The sequence below is a fragment of the Alosa alosa genome, chromosome 23, assembly GCF_017589495.1.
Source record: "Alosa alosa isolate M-15738 ecotype Scorff River chromosome 23, AALO_Geno_1.1, whole genome shotgun sequence".
NCBI classification, from domain to species: Eukaryota; Metazoa; Chordata; class Actinopteri; order Clupeiformes; family Clupeidae; genus Alosa; species Alosa alosa.
In genome coordinates this window covers 8,408,310-8,422,210 of record NC_063211.1, presented here as the reverse complement: position 1 = coordinate 8,422,210, position 13,901 = coordinate 8,408,310, and the positions used below count along the sequence as shown (strand labels likewise).

At 40.7% G+C, this 13,901-nt stretch overlaps 1 protein-coding gene across 1 annotated transcript; it reads left to right on the top strand.

Moving 5' to 3' along the window:
* The first annotated feature begins 388 nt into the window (after nt 1-388).
* On the top strand, nt 389-11,728 carry zmp:0000001301 (rab9 effector protein with kelch motifs). Its single transcript, XM_048235202.1, has 18 exons — nt 389-533; nt 700-772; nt 1,018-1,054; nt 1,169-1,247; nt 1,884-1,972; nt 2,524-2,670; nt 2,823-2,874; nt 4,082-4,182; nt 4,799-4,884; nt 5,394-5,475; nt 5,661-5,746; nt 5,872-5,959; nt 6,394-6,442; nt 6,715-6,802; nt 6,940-7,040; nt 10,508-10,592; nt 11,329-11,433; nt 11,560-11,728. The coding sequence occupies exons 1-18, from the start codon at nt 472-474 to the stop codon at nt 11,662-11,664; spliced, it is 1,515 nt and encodes a 504-aa protein (XP_048091159.1). The 5' UTR covers nt 389-471; the 3' UTR covers nt 11,665-11,728.
* The last annotated feature ends 2,173 nt before the right edge of the window (nt 11,729-13,901 follow it).

Here is a 13,901-nt window from a genome sequence, read left to right as displayed (position 1 = left end):
TCCTCACACAATTCACATCATTAGATCTGTGGGTAAAATAGCCTTTTTATGGTTTTTTGATTTCTAGTTTCTAAGTGATGGTTCTTTGTTCAATTAATTTTTTTGAAGGAGGGTATGCGGGTAATACAAAAAATACAATTGTATGTTGTAGCTGCCTATTTGCATTTTTGAAAGTCTTCTCTCAATACACAGTCAAACTTTGTGTTTGTAGACTGCATTCAAACTAATGCTTTCACACTTTGCCTTCACAGTACTGGGACTGCTAGTGATCTGCCTCTTTGGGTACTATTACCTGTGGGTTTTGTTTATCTTCACTAGGCAACAAGTGTACACTTCATCAGGTTCCCACAGGGGCAAGTAGCCTACTCTTCTCTTAGCACAAAGAGGAGCAAATACCTTGTTTTTATTTGTGATTTTCTCCCTCCTCCAGACCACATAGACGTAAAAGACACCTGGATTTGAGACAATCAAATGGCTTTGGCAAGCGGCCATTGGTTAGACAAGGAGGTCAGAGGAGAACCACCAAGCCCCAGGTAAGAGATCTCCTTACAGACTGTGTGTGTGCTGGAATGTCAAACATAAATGGTGTGTTAGACTGGTATTTCATGTTGTAGTGCTGGTCATTTGATATTGCCATTATTTTAATGAAGTGGTTTGGATGGCTATGCTACCATAGTGTGTACATTATGTTATTAACAGGTATGGCCATGCACTTGCTTTGGCTGGCAACATAGCTTTCTTGTTTGGTGGGGCCACCTCAAGCAATAGTGAGGTAAGAAACAACAGTTGTTTCTGAATGTTTTAGTTATAATTACTCTTACCTTTTTTGTATTCCTAGTCAAGAAAATATGCACGTTCACCATATCACAGTCAGTCTCATAAGCAAAACCTTTGGTGTGTGTGTGTGTATGTGTGTTTGTTTGTTGAAAGGCAAAGCAGGCTACTGTTTATGTTGCACCATCCTGAACTGCATCTTGACTTGAACCTATCAATTTTCTGTATCAATATGATTAACAGGATCCAACATACCTGAGAGATTTTCACATGCTAACAGGTACAGGTATTTTAACTTTCAGCTTTCAACATTTAATGTGGATAAACGCATATTTTACTTCACCGATTTATGTACATGGCATTTCATAATAAACCCACATGACCTCTATTGTAGTGTCGCCCACATATGTAACATGGGAGGCTTTGCCCCAAAGTGGTGCAGTGCCCTCGGCCAGGGAGGGGCATAGTCTTTGGTAAGTGACTGAGTTAGAATTGCAAACTGTTGAATAAGTAATTGACAATAAAAAATAATAGTGGTCAACGTTCTGGCAGTCAGTGTAAAACAATGCAGCCGTTACTTCGCCTCTTGTGTGAGGATGAATAATCAGGGCTGCCACCGTGTGTGCCCTTGAGCAAAGAAGACCTGGGAGACTGCCCCCTGCCATTTATATCTGAAGTTTAAGTTTAAGTTAAAGTTTCATATACTTCATGAAGATGTCACATCAATACCAGTAATGAAACTGTTAGACTCAGAGGCAGCTCAACTTCACAGAGGAAGTTAAAGGCACACTGTGCAAGATTTTCACCTTTATGAAGTCAATTTTGTTGTTAATCCTTCACCTCCACAACAAAAGCATTTGCATTGTGTACAGGGGGGATAAGTCGCAAGAAGTTTGCTATTTACAATAGCAGAGTAACAAATACATCACGACTCTAGAGGGAGCTATAAACTCACCAAAAATACCTAAATCTGCATAGTATACCTTTAAATATAAATACTAAATAGAAAAGTTAAGAAAAAAGTAATTAATCAACAAGTCACTTTGGAAAAACGTATCAGCTAAATGCATAAATAAGTCAATCTTATAAATAATAACAATCTTCTGTAGTGTGGTTAAAGGCCAGGTTTACCTGTTTGGGGGAATATCCAGTCCAGAGGCCAAAGAGTGTCTCCCTGGGGTCTATCGCTTTGACATTGGTAAGTGAAGCCTTATGAAAAAGACAGTAATACTATAAGATGTCTGCTTAATTTGTAGATTTCATTTGATGCCGTAACTGCTTCATCTGAGCTCATGATTTTACCCCCAAACAAATAGATATCCTCGGATGATATGAAACACCACGTCTATAGTAGTTCAGTATAACATGTGATATTCTATACCTCATATCCTTGCCCTCTGTAGTGTTCTGATTCACAATTGTCTGATATCTATAGTATTCCTAAAAGATTACTATTTGTCCCTAAATACTAAGACTCCTATAGTTCTTTTTCATCTGTGGAGGTCAGCAATGCTGAGAGTTTGGATAAGCTGTCGAATTGCAGATCAGAGTTTGCACTGATGTGTTTGAATATCTTTTGATATTTAAACAAAAAGGGATATTTAAACACACTGAAATTTTAACATCCTGAAAGACATAGCCCTAAATCACAACAGTGGTTAAGGTTTAATTTTGCATAAACCGTTAAGTGCAGCCAGTTTATTTGAAGTCTTTAAATTGTTTTACCGCCCTTTGCCCTGTTCTGCTCAGTGTTACTGGCATGGGAGAAGCTCTCCATTGGTGGTGTGCCTCTTAGGACGCTCAACCACAGCTCTGTCGCCGTGGGAGACAATATCTACGTATATGGTGGTCTTCTCGATGGGGTGCCTATAGACAACCTGATGATGTTCAACACAGGTTGGTCTGTCATCACACATCACAGTATGGCCTATAGGCTATGAGTGTTATGCTGTAATGTGTATACTGTATTGTACATTCAGTGTATTGCACAATACATGTTATGTATTGAGTTGCACAATTTGATCAAATGTTTACCACTTTGGTTTTAGTTTCAATGCTTTGGACACCTGTGAGGACAACAGGGAACATACCATCTCCAAGGTAATTCACCTGAACACATATTACCGGTATTAGCAAGGCAACTTTTAAATACTTTTAAACTTTTAAATAGCACTCTGGACTTGTAATCGGAGGGTTGCCGGTTCGAGCCCCGACCAGTGGGCCGTGGCTGAAGTGCCATTGAGCAAAGCACCTAACCCCTCACTGCTCCCCGAGCGCCGCCGTTGAAGCAGGCAGCTCACTGCGGCGGGATTAGTGTGTGCTTCACCTCACTGTGTGTTTACTGTGTGCTGTTTGTGTTTCACTAATTCACCGATTGGGTTAAATGCAGAGACCAAATTTCCCTCACGGGATCAAAAAAGTATATATACTTATACTATACTTATACTTATACTGTGTGTTGTGTTAGTATGTCTCTGGGTTCATGCAGGACAACAAATTAAGGTCAAAGTCCAAAGTCATTTCTATCTCTATCCTATATTATTTTTGTCATGGGATTACTTCCTTTGTTTTCCTTGAATAAATTACGCCTTTATTGGACAATAGAGTATTTTTAGTATCTTATAGCCTGCAGTGTTATACTCCAGTTAACCACATTATTTGATTTTACACAAAAGCAGTGTTTTAATGTAAGGAAAGGCTATACAGAGTACACTTTGTTGTCAATAATAATTGAGAACACTAGTTAGGACAGCATAGAGAATTGTGCCTCTTTTGAGTGTAGGAAATAGGGCCGCACAATGAATTTAAACAGAAACAGGATCTCTCCCAAAAAGAAAAAAAATGCTCAGCTATGGCATCAAGTAAGCCAGACCTCCATTCAGAAAAGTAAAGAAGATTACTGTGTGTGTGCGTGAGCTGGAAGAGGAAACCCAATAGAACATGGAATTGGATTTGGATGTCTGTGGTATGAAAAAACACAGACCCTCTGGAAACAGAATACTGAAAACTCCTCAAACCAACAGTCATATTGCTCACAGTTTATTTTCACAAGCTTACCCTGGGATGTGTGGTCGAATATCTGCTATGCTTTGTTGGCAGTAACAAACAGTCAAGAGGTGACCTCATGTGAAAGTGAATCTAAGAGACATCTGTTTCCTATTGAAACTCTTTCTTTATTTGGCACTGTCTCGAGCTTCACTGTTCCAAGGACCTTGGCTGACTAAACCTCTCTTCTTCTTCTCTGAAGACTGCTGAGGGTTATCCCATCCCATGCATGTAACCTTGATAACGTTCCCTTTCTTTGTAGATATAACCACACGTTAGCTGCTGTTGGTGAGCAGATTTTCTTGTACGGTGGATGCGGGGAGGATGAATGTTATTACAAAGACATCTATGTTCTCGGCACAGGTAAATGCATGGAAATGGAATTGGACAGCAGGCTTGCACGTTTTTATGTCAACTGACCATCAATTTTACTCTGCATCACTCTTTAGTTAAACTGCTTTTACACAGTTTTCAAATCATGTCCTCTTGCAACTAGCAGACAAAATTGCAGTACAACCCAAATTGCTTTTACTATATACAAACATTTTTTCTCTCTTTTGTTTGAGCTGCATGTAGCCTACACCATTTCTAAACTTTACTTCTCACTGAAAAGATGGAGAGGCGTACAGCGCCTCCAGTGAGTCACTGGGCTGGATTCCATAGCCGTGGCCTACTGGTTAGCGCTTGGGACTTGGAACCTGGAACCGGAGGGTTGCCGGTTCGAACCCCGACCAGTAGGCCACGGCTGAAGTGCCCTTGAGCAAGTCACCTAACCCCTCACTGCTCCCCGAGCGCCGCTGTTGTTGCAGGCAGCTCACTGCACCGGGATTAGTGTGTGCTTCACCTCACTGTGTGTTCACTGTGTGCAGTGTGTTTCACTAATTCATGGATTGGGATAAATGCAGAGACCAAATTTCCCTCACAGGATCAAAAGAGTATATACTTATACTTATACTTACTTAAATATGTTGACCCTCAGGCTCACTGGAGTGGCAGCAGTGGGAGGTGAAAGGTGAGTCTCCGGTGTCCGGTGCCGGCCAGACCCTCACTGCCCACCGAGATAAGGTAAGGGGCCGAACGTCAAATGCTCTGCTCTAAGGCACTGAGCTCCAGTGTTTCCCACAGAATTGAGTTCCATTTGTGGTGGTTGGTTTGCAGAATTAACTTGAATACAACAGTAATTAACAAATTAGCACAGCGTGGTTATGATGCTAACTAGATTTATGCACAATTTAGTACAACCTGGAAAATCATTGTGTGGTGGTCAATGTTGATATTGTGGTGGGCCGCCACAAATAAGTCAATGTATGGGAAACACTGAGCTCCCTATAGACTTGCAGCGCCTTGGTCTTTAGACAAGATATAACAGTTTACACATTAGAAGGTTTTAAGTGTAATAAGCTGTTGTTTAATTGGAAAATGCAATTGAAAAGTAAGCTGATTCCCAAATGTGATGTCCAACTTTTCTACAATATACAAATATGCCTGCTGGTATTTTGGACTCAGTGAATATCTTAACGAATGCAAATGACTGTGATAGTAACTGTGTGACGTGGTGTTTCATATCATCCGAGGATATCTATTTGTTTGGGGGTAAAATCATGAGCCCGGATGGAGCAGTTACAGCATCAAATGAAATCTACAAATTAAGCATAGGTAATTACATAGATATGACATCCCCTCTCATATATAGTTGACCTTTCACTTTTCATTGTCATGAATAAAAATAGGCATTTTAAATATAACAAACATTTCCCTTACTAACGGCAGTCCTATATGTTGTCGATTTTTATATATCTGTAAAACATTACCTGTATAACAATCCTTTCTTCTTTCTGAAGCAAAGATGAAGTGGAAGGTTCCACTCTATGTGGGCATTCCCCCTGCGCGACGATTTAATCTTGTGACTTTCATCTTGCACAGCCATGTGTGTATCGGTTTCCATTTTCAAGAAATGATAGATCATTTTTCACACCCCCTGAAATAACAAAAAAGTTATTTTCACTACAAGTATTGTCTATACTCTTCAAAACTGTCCTGTTGTTTCTGTAGATGTATGTGTTTGGTGGCAAAAATGAAGAACAGGAGTTCAATGACTTGAAAGTGATGAAATTAATTAACCCATCAGAAAGACAACCAGGTATTTCTTCTGTCCATGTATACGATAGATGATGATAATGATCAGAACTTGCAGAGCAAAATGTTTTCAGCACTGTCTCATTTTGACATGGCAACATGAAGACTTTAATTGGAAAACCCTTATTGATCAGCAGAGGCCATGGGATTACATCATGTAAAATCAAATGAAGGCTAACAGCATATACACTTGTTTAATAAACTGGCAAAAAATGGACCAGTACTAATTCCATATCCAAGAAATACACCCCACATAGCTTGTGTTTCTGAACTGAAAATGTTTTGTCCAGTTTGTTTTCATATCAAGTAATATGTTTGCCAGGGTGATTTATTGTGACCATTATATCGACACAGTAAATTTGAGGCTCTATTACACACAGATGTGATATGGGTTTGGGCATCTATAACTAATGACGCGTCTGTTTATCTCTGCCATAGTGATGAAGGAGATCCTTTCTGAATTTGGTCTCCAAGGAGTTAGTAATGGGTGAGAGCTATGGGGCCGAGGCATTTCATTTCCACATGAATTAACTGCACATAAAGTGCAGTGGTGCTTGTGCTGCAGAGAGACTGACATTTAGGATTTAAAAGTCAATATTTCTTTGAATGAGTTTTTAAATAATTCTGGCTGATTTGTCATGCCCTTACAGCACTTAAATGTAGATTTCTCTTGGGTTTTGGGTTTCGGTTTCATGTCAGAGGCTCTGTGTCTGTTATTCAAATGGACAGTTTCATTTGGGTGTTTTCTTTTTATTGCAGGTTTGCTGCAACAAAGGTTCCCAATGTGAAGTATGAACTAAATAAATCATCAATAAGCCTGACATATGAGAGAAGTGATTTTACAGAGGTACGAAACAGAATAGAATCAGCTTTAGGCTGAGCTTTAGCTAGACCAACCTTTAAAATTCAAATGTGAAAATATATCTTGTGTAGCCTAAATATTTCAGTTGTTTCTGTTACATACAATATAAAATTCATCTCAAGCCTACAGGACACAGAGATTTCACTGCAGTCCGTGATGAGGCTCTCGACATGATCCACAAAGCATTTGCCACGTTGGATGAGGAGGCCCAAAGACTGGACAGGTATAGGCCTGTTCTGTGTTCCATGACTAAAGTAGAACAGACATTTCAGATACAAAGGCCAGGGGCAGAGTATAACATCACTGAGCAATCATGAAAATGAATGATAATGTCCTGCTCACATCTTTGTCTATATTCGTGTTCAGAATGTCTCAGAGTCCGACAGACAGACAGGGTAAGGTAAGAGTCTAGAGCAAATGACTGTTACCTTCATAAGTATAAAGATTTGATTTAGAGGTTTTTTATCATTGTCATGTATAGGAAGACGCAAAATTATAAAACGGTACACTAATCTAAAACGTATGTGGACAGATAACCGAAGAGGCACATGACCTGGAAAGCATGGGGGAAATGAATGTAATTATCTAAAAAAATATCTTACTAATCTTCAGAACCTTGTCTAGGTTCTAGAAGGAGTTGATGTGTGTGTAGGGCTGCACGATTTGAGGAAAATATCTAATTGCGATTTTCTGACGGATATTGTGATGGAGATTAGCGATATGATTTTTGAATGTTAATGATTATTGATTCGGTTCAATATTCCAAATGTCTCTTTAATTTGTAACACCCCTGATTGGTGAGCACTCCCAGTACAAAAGAAGCACAGCACCTCCGATCGACTGTAAAACTCACCAACCAGAAGTGGCACAGTCAGAGGATGACATGAATATAAAAGTTATAAATATTATGCACAATTATTCATAGCTTTTGAGATTAATTGTGTTAGTTGTCAATTGCTATAATTGTGCAAACCTATGTGTGTGTGAGTGTACACATTAACTTTGGATGCTGCAAATTGATGAAGCATTAATAATAATAATTAAATCTACATTTTATACCCTATCATGATTAGTTAAAGGAGAATCCGGCGATTTTTCACATAGATCTCTGTTTTTCTCAGTACTCTCGACAGTACTCGGTGACCTCGACAAACGGAGATCTATGTCTACCTTTAAGTGTGTATTTAACATAGTATGATGATGCACAATTTAGACCCTGGATTAGTTCACTATTCAGATACAGCACTGATCTGATACAGATTCACTGTGATCCATCTTAGAGATAGAGTTCTTTGGGTATTACTCCTCTAGTTCAACTCAACCCAGCTCCTGACCTCAATAACGGTGCCTATACAGTGCTTGCGTTGAATGCAGTGCTGGAGACGCATCTCATTCACTTTACATGGAAGTGAATTGTGGTTCCGTTGCGTTGCTTTGCTCCCATAGCCCCCATCAACTTTTGCTGCACCAATGGACAGCAACGCAAGGCACCAGCCAATCAGATTTCGGTTATGCTTCAAGGTATACACCATAGTATACATCCCCGACAATTGGGAAAACCCACCGGCATGCAGTAATGCAACGCAAGTGTGTGAATCTAGGGTAAGGACTGCAGACTGCTGGTGTGATGTGAGCATGGCATGTCTTTTGCGTGTCAGTTGTGTGGCGGCAGCATGGCGTTTCCTCGAGCCGCGCATGTCAAGCAGGCAGTGTGCAACCTGTTACCTGTTAAAGGATGTGTGATATTGACCTAAAGTGTGTTGAAACATAATACCGAGTGTGAACGTATGTCTCATAGCCCATCTCGGCTTGTCCCCTGCACTCAGAAATCTGGCGCTAGTTAGCCAATGCTACCAACAGTTTTTTGATGGGAGTACCTCGGGCATCAGCTTAGCCATGCAAATAAATCACTGTTTTACACCATTTACGAGGCTCAAAGTAGCTCCATACTTCATTGGTAGACTTCCGAGGGCCTTGACATTTAAAAACGAGACATTGAGAACTTTGAAAAAGCACTGGTAGTTTATTTACAAGACGATTTATACAGACAGTACCTTGAGTAAGTTTACCGTTCGCCGCCATCTTGAATTTAGTCACGATAAGTCGAGCAACGAGTATGAATGAACAGGTATGATAAGGGATCAGATTCCAAAAATAATTCCGTGGAAATGCATGGATTCCAGTGAATCCGAAATGAAAACGGACACGCCACGCAGCTGACACACTCACTCCACGCTGGCAATCCACAGCTGGCCTAAGGCTAGGAATATAGTTGCTGTTAGACCAAGCGACCATGCGACCTGCTGCGTCTTGTCTAAATACTTGCTTCAGCACAACGAGGGCAAACCATATGATTGGCCCCAGATTGCATCTTGCAGACACGTCATGTTACCAAACGAACGTAGAATACGCGGGAGCGTTCCTATGTTCCCACAGCCCTATGTTCCCAGACCCTAACCCTAACCTTATCCTAACCTAGAAATGTGTGAACATAGGGCTGTGGGACCATTGGGCTTTGGGAACATAGGGCTGACCCCGAATACGCATGGCAGCCATGATGCGAATGCGTATGCGTATAGTTAGCAGCAAGTATAACTAAGCTCTAAGGAATCAGCTGAATGCCTGCTACTCTTCACTGGTAGCAAATAAGTAAGGGATAATGGACGACACGGTGGTCTGTTCACAGAAGTTAATGCACGGTCGAGGTTGTAAAACGGCCCCGACACGAAGCGGTTTAAACCTCGTAAGTGCATTAACTTCTGTGAAAAGACCACCGTGGAGTCCATTATCCCGCTTATTCCACTGTTGCCACTTGCGTTGTATTCATTTCCTGTTACAATTTAAACGTTTTAATCGCTAAAACTGTCTTGTTTGTAGAACTAATTTCTTCTGACACATATCAACTAATTTCTCAACTCACAGGACAAACTGCCGTTACTAGTTCGTTAGTCGTTAGTTCTATCTCTCCCGTTGTCAAGCGGGCGTATCCCAAGATTCTGATGAACTTTAGCTTTGAAACATCGCTATTTTACTTAGCCTGCTGTCATCCATCTAGCTAAAAGCCACCTCCGTCATATGCTACAATGTTGCAATGTTCTAAACGTCTGCATTTTACAGCTCGGATGCAACGTAACAGTTCATTTAAACTTCACAACGAGTTTGGCGAATTAATATACAAGTGTGATACGGCCAAAAAAATGGATCTACTTCATTGGTGTGCAGATTACGGTTAATGGTCGTTCTAAATTACGAAGGACAATGGGAAATTCAACCAAGCAGTGGAAAAATCCTGTTTACAAATAGCCTATGCTGTCTGATTCAATAAGTCTACTCTGTCTGCCTGGATTAATTATCTCTCGAGTGTGCACCCCAGCTTCCATTCCTAGATAATTCAATAACCTTTTGGTAAAAGTTGGCTCCCCCTTGCATTGTAGTCATGGACTGATTTGAAACCAGACTGATTTCTCAGACACACTAATTATACCTGCTCAGCCTATGATCTTTGTCCGCATCCAGTGATGATGAGGGAGTCTGCTGCATTATGTTATCTCTGTCCCATAGCCGATAGTGACAGTTTGTTTGAATAATTTCTGCAGTTTAAAGACGAGGACTGGATTAATAGATGTATGCTGTTATCTTGGCAGCTATCTCAACTGACAACTTCACCATGTGTGATGCGTGATTTTTTAGAGGAAAGGCTGAGCTTGTTCAGGCTGCAGAGGCTCTTCAGTGTGAAAAGGAGGCCTATAGAATCCACCACCAAAAACAGGAACAGGTGTGTCAGTATAATATTTCTTTGTCTTTTATCGTAGTCATAAGTTATTTTGAGAAATGGTTAATGGTTTAGGGATTATTTGTCATTTTGGGAGGCCAAGCAAGTAAGCTGCCAGACCCCCATTATGCTTCTACCTTTTCTCACTCATCTTTCTTCTTCCTGCAATGTACCGTATAGTGAAATATTTAAAAATTTGACACTGATTCTTTTCACCAAGTTTCATGTCTGCGCCTTGAGTACTCAAGCGCCACCAATGGAATGAAGTTTGGGGCGCATTTATGCTTTTATATTTGCTATACATTTTGAACCATTTGCCTGATTTTCTACAATGAAGTACTATACTATTTGATTCCTTGGATCATTCCTTGGAAACTGGATTACTGGAAACTGTGGCCTGTGGGGCTATGACCTCTTCATTACTGCTTGCAGTTATATTCTTTTATTTCAGGAACTTCACAGCTGGTTTTATAGGTTTGTAGCTGACAGTAAGGTGTGGTTTGCAATATCATCATAAATATGTATGTAAAGTAATTGTGATACGACAATGTGTATCAGCATCTTAATAACTTCATTGTATATCTAAAAAAAATTTGAAAGGAGGCTGAATTTAATTAAATGCATTGCATTGAATTCAATGATATCATTGGTTATTAACTATCTGACACAAACAAAAAAGAATGATGGGCAAGTATGACACTGAGCAGCAGCAAGTTCTGTTGGGTATCTGGTTGGGCAGGAGCTTCAGGAAATGCTTGAGAAACACCGGACTCAGAATGAGGCGTGGCTGCGAGCTCGAGCAGAGGAGAATGACAAGGAGAGGAAGGAGCTCTGTAAACTGTGGGTGCGTAAGCCTGAAATAACAAGAGGCATACAAAAACACACTCACACGGTCACTGAGGTGTGTTTAGGCTTTTGTCAGTGTCGAAATGCACAAATATTCTAAGTCTTCTTTCAATGGTTGGTTTAGGAAGAAGTCTTGCATGAACAGGAGAAACTCAAAGAAGAGCAGAGCAACATTCAAAAACGCAGCGAGCACCTGCTGTCTATCATGCAACAGTTCAAGGGCATGTGACCAGCAACACGCCTGAGGCCTTCACATTTATTTTGTCTAATCATAAAAATCAGTTAACATATTGTATCATGTCTGTAGCCTATGTTTTAAAAAAATAATATATATATATATATATATATGATGTCAACAGAATCAAAAAATCAATTATTTTATGTTAAATAATGGAAAATAAGCTACAGTATCTCACAAACGTGAGTACACCCCTCACATTTCTGCAAATATTTGATCTTTTCATGGGACAACATTGAAGAAATGACAATTTGATACAATGTAAAGTGGTAAGTGTACTGCTTGTAACTGTAAATTTGCAGTCCCCTCAAAATAACTCACCACATCCATTAATGTCTAAACCGCTGGCAATAAAAGTAATTACACAAAATGTCCAAATTGTGCTCAAAGTGTCAATATTTTGTGTGGCCACCATTATTTTCCAACACTGCCTTAACCCTGTTGGGTATAGAGTTCAGAGCTTCATAAGTTGCCACTGGAATCCTCTTCCATGACGACATCACGGAGCTGGTAGATGTTAGAGATCTTGTGCTCCTCCACCTTCCGTTTGAGGATGTCCCACAGATGCTCAATAGGGTTTAGGTCTGGAGACATGCTTGGCCAGTCCATCACCGTCCTTTACTCTCCGCTTTAGCAAGGCAGTGGTCGTCTTGGAGGTGTGTTTGGGGTCGTTATGTTGGAATACTGCCCTGCCCTCCCCAGTTTCTGAAGAGAGGGGGTCATGCTCTGCTTCAGTATGTCACAGTACATGTTGGCATTCATGGTTTCCTCAATGAACTGTTGCTCACCAGTGCCGCAGCACTCATGCAGCCCCAGACCACGACACTCCCACCACCATTCTAGACTGTAGGCAAGACACACTTGTCTTTGTACTCCTCACCTGGTTGCCGCCACACACGCTTGACGCCATCTGAACCAAATAAGTTTATCTTGGACATGGTTCCATGACCACAGGACATGGTTCCAGTAATCCATGTCCTTAGTCTGCTTGTCTTCAGCAAACTGCTTTCTTGTGCATCATCTTTAGAAGAGGCTTTCTTCTGGGATGACAGCCATGCAGACCAATTTGATGCAGTATGGTCTGAGCACAGGCTGACCCCCACCCCTTCAACCTCTGCAGCAATGCTGGCAGCTCTCATACGTCTATTTTCCAAAGACAACCTCTGGATATGACACAGAGCATGTGCACTCAACTTCTTTGGTTGACCATGGCGAGGCCTGTTCTGAGTGGAACCTGTCCTGTTAAACCGCTGTATGGTCTTGGCCACCGTGCTGCAGCTCAGTTTTTGAGGGTGTTGGCAATCTTCTTATAGCCCAAGGTGGTTCTCAAACTTTTTCTGTCATTCCTCACTTTGGAGGTGGGGATTTTCAAGCTCCACCTGAGCCCATCATCCCAGCAAAATGGTAATGTTAACATATTATTTTTGCATTTTGGTTCCACGTTACATTTACCGTCTCGGTCCACTGGATCTGATGTTGTTTTATTTCATGTCTGTCTGTTTACGACTCCTTTGTTTGTATGTAGCTTGTTTTGAATCTATGATCTTCCCTATCAAAAAAAGAAAGGCATTAAGATAGGCATAAAAAAATCCTCCTGTTCAACATGTCCCTCCTGTCATGTCTCTATTCCCCACTAGTGAGGCCCTCCCCACACTTTGAGAACCACTGGCCTAAGGCATCTTTTTGTAGAGCAACAAGTCTTTTTTTCAGATCCTCAGAGAGTTCTTTTGCCATGTGGTGCCATGTTGAACTTCCAGTGACCAGTGTGAGAGCGATGACATCAAATTTAACACACCTGCTCCCCATTACACCTGAGACCTTGTAACACTAACGAGTCACATGACACCAGGGAGGGAAAATGGCTAATTGGGCCTAATTTGGACATTTTCACTGTACTCATTTCTGTTGCCAGCAGACAGTAATGGGGGATAGTACATTTTGTTATACAACCTGTACACTGACTACATTGTAGCAAAGTGTCATTTCTTCAGTGTGATCCGATGAAAAGATATAATAAAATATTTACAAAGATATAAGGGGTGTACTCACTTTTGTGAGATACTGTATGTGACAGTTCCCAGCTATAGCCCACATAGTATTCTACAAGGATATGGGTCTGACTGTCAGCATTTGTGTGGTGTCAATGGATGTTATAAGCCTGATATAAGCAGTGGCCAGTGGGCTAATAGTTCTTTGAGTTATCTATTGTTTATCATTTATGCAGACTC

Coding starts and splice junctions, on each gene's coding strand:
- zmp:0000001301 (XM_048235202.1), top strand. CDS start 472: ATGGCTTTGGCAAGCGGCCATTGGTTAGACAAGGAGGTCAGAGGAGAA. Junction 5,747..5,871: donor CTTTCATCTTGCACAGCCAT/GTGTGTATCGGT, acceptor TTGTTTCTGTAG/ATGTATGTGTTTGGTGGCAA. Junction 7,041..10,507: donor GAGGCCCAAAGACTGGACAG/GTATAGGCCTGT, acceptor GTGATTTTTTAG/AGGAAAGGCTGAGCTTGTTC.